This window comes from Camelina sativa, chromosome 7 (genome assembly GCF_000633955.1).
Source record: "Camelina sativa cultivar DH55 chromosome 7, Cs, whole genome shotgun sequence".
NCBI lineage: Eukaryota > Viridiplantae > Streptophyta > Magnoliopsida > Brassicales > Brassicaceae > Camelina > Camelina sativa.
In genome coordinates, this window is record NC_025691.1 from 23,687,931 (window position 1) to 23,692,556 (window position 4,626).

At 38.6% G+C, this 4,626-nt stretch overlaps 2 protein-coding genes and 1 long non-coding RNA gene across 4 annotated transcripts in view; 1 reads left to right on the forward strand and 2 right to left on the reverse strand.

Moving 5' to 3' along the window:
* On the reverse strand, positions 85-1,280 carry LOC104702200. The gene is made up of 4 exons (XR_753951.2): positions 987-1,280; positions 801-908; positions 619-711; positions 85-491 (listed from the first exon to the last, which is right to left on the reverse strand). It is a non-coding gene; the product is annotated as an uncharacterized LOC104702200 (long non-coding RNA).
* On the forward strand, positions 1,426-2,585 carry LOC104702202. Its single transcript, XM_010418028.2, has 2 exons — positions 1,426-1,677; positions 2,029-2,585. The coding sequence occupies exons 1-2, from the start codon at positions 1,522-1,524 to the stop codon at positions 2,470-2,472; spliced, it is 600 nt and encodes a 199-aa protein (XP_010416330.1). The 5' UTR covers positions 1,426-1,521; the 3' UTR covers positions 2,473-2,585.
* Positions 2,579-4,626, reverse strand: part of LOC104702201 (calcium-dependent protein kinase 30) — a 3,416-nt gene continuing 1,368 nt past the window's right edge. Inside the window, exons 2-8 of one of the 2 annotated variants that reach the window (XM_010418026.2) lie at positions 4,455-4,562; positions 4,153-4,296; positions 3,913-4,065; positions 3,672-3,787; positions 3,405-3,572; positions 3,099-3,329; positions 2,840-3,013 (exon numbers count right to left, since the gene is read on the reverse strand). In XM_010418026.2, coding sequence (XP_010416328.1) covers positions 2,840-3,013; positions 3,099-3,329; positions 3,405-3,572; positions 3,672-3,787; positions 3,913-4,065; positions 4,153-4,296; positions 4,455-4,562 — 1,094 coding nt within the window. Of the gene's footprint in view, positions 3,014-3,098; positions 3,330-3,404; positions 3,573-3,671; positions 3,788-3,912; positions 4,066-4,152; positions 4,297-4,454; positions 4,563-4,626 lie in introns of both variants that reach the window. The other variant, XM_010418027.2, reaches the window with a different exon arrangement.

The following is a 4,626-nucleotide window of genomic DNA, read 5'->3' on the forward strand; positions in this document are numbered from 1 at the left end:
GCTTCTAACCTGAAGCACTTTCATTCAACTTGTAGTGAATCTCACTAACAGTTTATACCATTGTAGACTCACCACAATAACCTGTTTAAACAACTGAAACTAGAACAGAACCCCTGCTCAACCATCTTGTTAAAAACAGAACACACTAACAGCTTGAAAACTCACTACTAGCAACCATTAACATATATCTCTTATCAGCAAACCTTGCGATATCCCTGAGACACGTCTTTGCAACAGCTCTCACATCAAATCTAGAACCCATGATGTCTTTTTCAAGCTGTAATAACAATCTGCAGTACTCTTCTTGTATGCAGCATCCACCAAAACGAATTTGGCCATTGCATCATTCGATTTGCAGTCTTGAGTTAAGACCTTATTATTCTTTAAGATCATTCACCGACTGACCTGCAAATGACTTCCCATAAGTCTCCTTGAGGCTCATTGTTCTTTCTTTGCTCTTTAGCAAGTGCTGCCAGCTTCATCAAATCCATCTGCATCTCCCAATGAAGAATAAAGCAGCAACAGTCAACAGACCACTCAAATCCATAGAAGCATTCTTCAGCCATATCCAGCATAGGAAGGAACATGAAAAGAAAAATACATATCAGCAGCTTCTACCTTCATAGTAATCATCGAACATTAATTGACATAGCTAATTCTCCAAGCTGCTTCCGTTTAGACTCAATTTTGTGCCTCTACAGCAGTAATGTCCTGTCAAATTATAAGAAAGAATTGAGTAACAACATACAGTACAGGGCAAGTCATGGAAATAAAGCTTCTCAAATGGTAAAAATAATAACCTTTCGCGACTGCCAACCGAGCTGTATCGCCAACTCAAATCTGTAATCCTCCACCATCACCATTTGAAACCACCCCACCCATATATCTCTACGGCCCTCTGGGTATAACTGTAAATACAAGGGATTAACCGAGAACCTGGATGGTACAATAGCCAAGTTTCTAAAATGAGGTAGTAGTTGTGTCACCATATCTCGGTTTGCAGAGAAGCTAATAACACTCCTCTTCGTGCTCCCTGCAAAAGCAAAACTCGCCGGCTTCAAAAGCTTATCGGATATTTTGTACCCACAGATCCAGGATTTCCACATCTGAATCGGATGTTGAACGGTGGAATGAGAAAATTGATTAAAGGAAGATCGATTCGATTACAGATCCATAAATCGATTCATGAGAGATATTTTTGTGTTTACTTCTCTTCACTTGTTTGTTTGTTTGTTAATTGTTACCCTATCATCGAAACTCGAAAGATTAATTCAGTTTGTTTTTTTTTTTGCCAAGGAAGAAAAAACAAAAAATTACTACCGACTACAGTGAAACGGAGATAAAGCGCTGAGCAATATGATTGGTTGAAATTACAAAGACATCATCTGACGTGGCAGTTTCTCTGTCTCCCAGAGTTTTCATTTCAGATAGTGAAAGAAGTGTGCGAACGCCAAAAACAAAAAAAATCTCCAAAGAAACCTTTTTTTTCAATCGCTTCGATTTGGTCTTCCTTCCCTCCCAATGGCTGTCGTCGGCGCTCCGATATCGTCTCCGTCGGCTCACTTGCATACACGATTTCTCTCTAATCCCGTTCTCCCCCGCTTTCGCCGCTCTTATACCGTCGGCAAATCACCACCAGCATCTTTCTCCGTCGTCTCTATGGCTCCCCAGAAAAAGGTAAACTACACTCTGTTCATCATCTCCTTTGTTTTAAGCTCTGAGACCTTTCTCCCTTTCCATTAAAGCTTTATAAAGTATGAATCTTTTTTAAGGTTCTCAAGATAGAACTAGAGAGTAATCTTTAGAGTACTTCTTCTCTGGCTTTAGTAGTTAACATTTTAGTAGTTTTATGGAAATTGATCTATGGATCTTTGTAAATTTGGTCTTATTTTAATTTTTGATATTTTCTTAATGAAACAAAGACTTTAAAGTCTCTGTATAGTATTGTCACAGAGTTTTTTTATATTATTAATATCCATTTTAATTTGTGTAACTATGATGATCACTGAATAAAATAAAATAAAAAAGGTGAACAAGTATGATGCCAAATGGAAGAAACAATGGTACGGAGCTGGATTGTTCTTCGAAGGGAGTGAGCAAGTGAACGTCGACGTTTTCAAGAAGCTGGAGAAGCGGAAAGTTCTGAGCAACGTTGAGAAATCTGGCCTTCTCTCAAAAGCAGAGGAGTTGGGACTCACATTGTCATCTCTTGAGAAGCTTAAAGTCTTCTCCAAAGCAGAGGAGCTTGGTCTTCTCAGTCTCCTCGAGAATTTAGCCGGAACATCGCCTGCGGTCTTAGCCTCGGCTTCATTACCGGCTCTGACGGCTGCAATTGTTGCCATTGTGCTGATCCCGGATGACTCAACTACTCTGGTGGTTGCTCAGTCGGTTTTGGCTGGTGCTCTTGCCCTTACAGGCGTTGTTTTGTTGGTTGGATCTGTTGTTTTGGATGGACTTCAAGAAGCTGACTGATTCTTTCTTTTGTAAAACCAAAACATATCAAAAACTTTTGTCCAGTTGGTTTTGTCAGTTGCTTAAATCATAACTGTAATGTTCAGATAGAAATATAAACGAAAACTAAGTCAGAATGAAAGCTTTATAACAATTAAACAAACAATATTACAAACAAATACATTCATTCCCAAGTGAAAAAAAGCCTAACTACTCCCACAAATTACAAAAGGCCAAAACCATTGATAAAAAGAATTTCTAGAAGCAAAGTGAAGTAAGCCAAAATCACATCTGAAATTAAAAAAGCCGAGATAAAAACCCTTCTTGAACGTGTAAAAAAGCAGCCATCAGATTGCTTCTGTTTTGTTGATAAAACAAGGTGTTAAGATCAAACTGCAATAGATTGTCCAGTGAGTGCGTCGTGTAGATGCATTGAACCGTCTTTCATCAAGTTTAAGCTTAAACTTTTAAACCTCTCTCTTGAGTACTGTCTTGATGCCTTTCTCCAATCTGTTCCAGCTTTCATCATCACCACAAACTCATCGTAGTTTATTCGTCCATCCTGACATTATTAGTATTTGATAATCTTTCTATAAGAAGAGTCTTTCTAGGGAGAAGGAGATTTATGTGTAGAATTTTAGAAAAACCTTGTCAGTGTCAACTTCACGCATGATATCGATTATAACGCTGTTGTCTGGTTCACCTAACTCATCGGTTAAAGCTTCCCGTAGTTCTTCTGATTCGATGTATCCACTTCCATCTTTGTCAAAGAACATAAAAGCTTGTCTGAAATGTTCATCATTCTCCATCTTCTGCAAGTGAATTATCACTGCTACAAACTCTCCATAGTCCAGGCATCCATTTCCGTTAACATCGGCCTACATCAAATATTCATAAATGTTAGTACCAGAGAGGACGAGCTTTTTCTAATCTTTTGGTAAAGATAAATTTACCACTTCCATCAACAGTTTGATCTCGGCTTCACCCAGTTGTGAACCAACTTTCTTGAGTCCAGCTCTGAGTTCTAGGTATGATATTTTACCGTCGTTGTCATCATCCATGAGTGTAAACATGTTTCTGATCACTTCAACTTCTTGAATAGACAAGTGCTCGGCGATGACCTGAAAGCATCAAAAGAGAGTAGGTAAGTGAAACCAATCAAAGCTCCAAATAAAAGTATAAAACTCATCTGAAAAATATTATTGAGTGGTAACACTTACGCGCAACGCTTTCTTTTTCAATCTATTCATCATAGAGAATTGCTTCAACCTTGACCTAACAATATCCCCTAAAGGAACATTTGGAGCTTTCTTAGCATTCTGTATCCATGGGTGATCTGCAAAGAAAGAAACAGTAACCGTCTTCACTTCAGCTGAGTTTTCTCAACTTCAAACCCAACACAAGAAAAGAAGTAGCAAAGAAGATGAATAAAGCACAAGTGACAGAAGATCATTTCATTACCAAGAACTTGCTGAGCAGTCAAACGCTTAGTGGGATCAGGTTCTAACATCTGCTTCACAAGGCTCTTTGCACTCTCTGATATCTGTGACCAAGGATCTCTCTTAAAATCAAGAACTCCCCTCAAGATTGCAAGAGCCACACCTTGTTCAGTCTCTGCAATCAAAAACCTTGAACCACTCAGCTTTAATCTGCATATACAAACAACTTCTATTATATGAATCATCAAAGCTGCTTTTTTACCAGCCCAAAACGGAGGAACACCACAGAGCAAGATATAGAGGATAACTCCAGCACTCCACACATCAACCTCTGGTCCATAATTTCTCTTCAACACTTCTGGAGCCATATAATAAGGACTTCCTACAATCTCTGTAAACCTCTCTCCTGCAAAAATGCATCAAAAATTCAATCTTTTATATAAAAAAGACTCAAAGAAACACACAATTGTCAAACAAAAGTCGAAAACAGTGAGACCTTTTTAGCTCAATGGAGATCAAAGATTCTAAATTTAGCACAAAAAGTCCTCTTTCTAAGGAAATTACCAGGTTTGAAAAGTACAGATAAGCCAAAATCAATTGCTTTAAGAGCAGAGTTCTCCTTCTTGTTAGCAAACAAGAAATTCTCAGGCTTCAAATCTCTATGCATAACACCATTGATATGACACATCCTCACAACCTCAGCGATCGTCCTCGCAACTGTAGCCGCGGCACGCTC

Bases quoted from the DNA above. Each gene is read 5' to 3' on its own strand.
- LOC104702202 (XM_010418028.2), top strand. From the start codon at position 1,522: ATGGCTGTCGTCGGCGCTCCGATATCGTCTCCGTCGGCTCACTTGCAT. The intron at 1,678-2,028 runs GTAAACTACACT...AAAATAAAAAAG, and splicing joins CTATGGCTCCCCAGAAAAAG to GTGAACAAGTATGATGCCAA.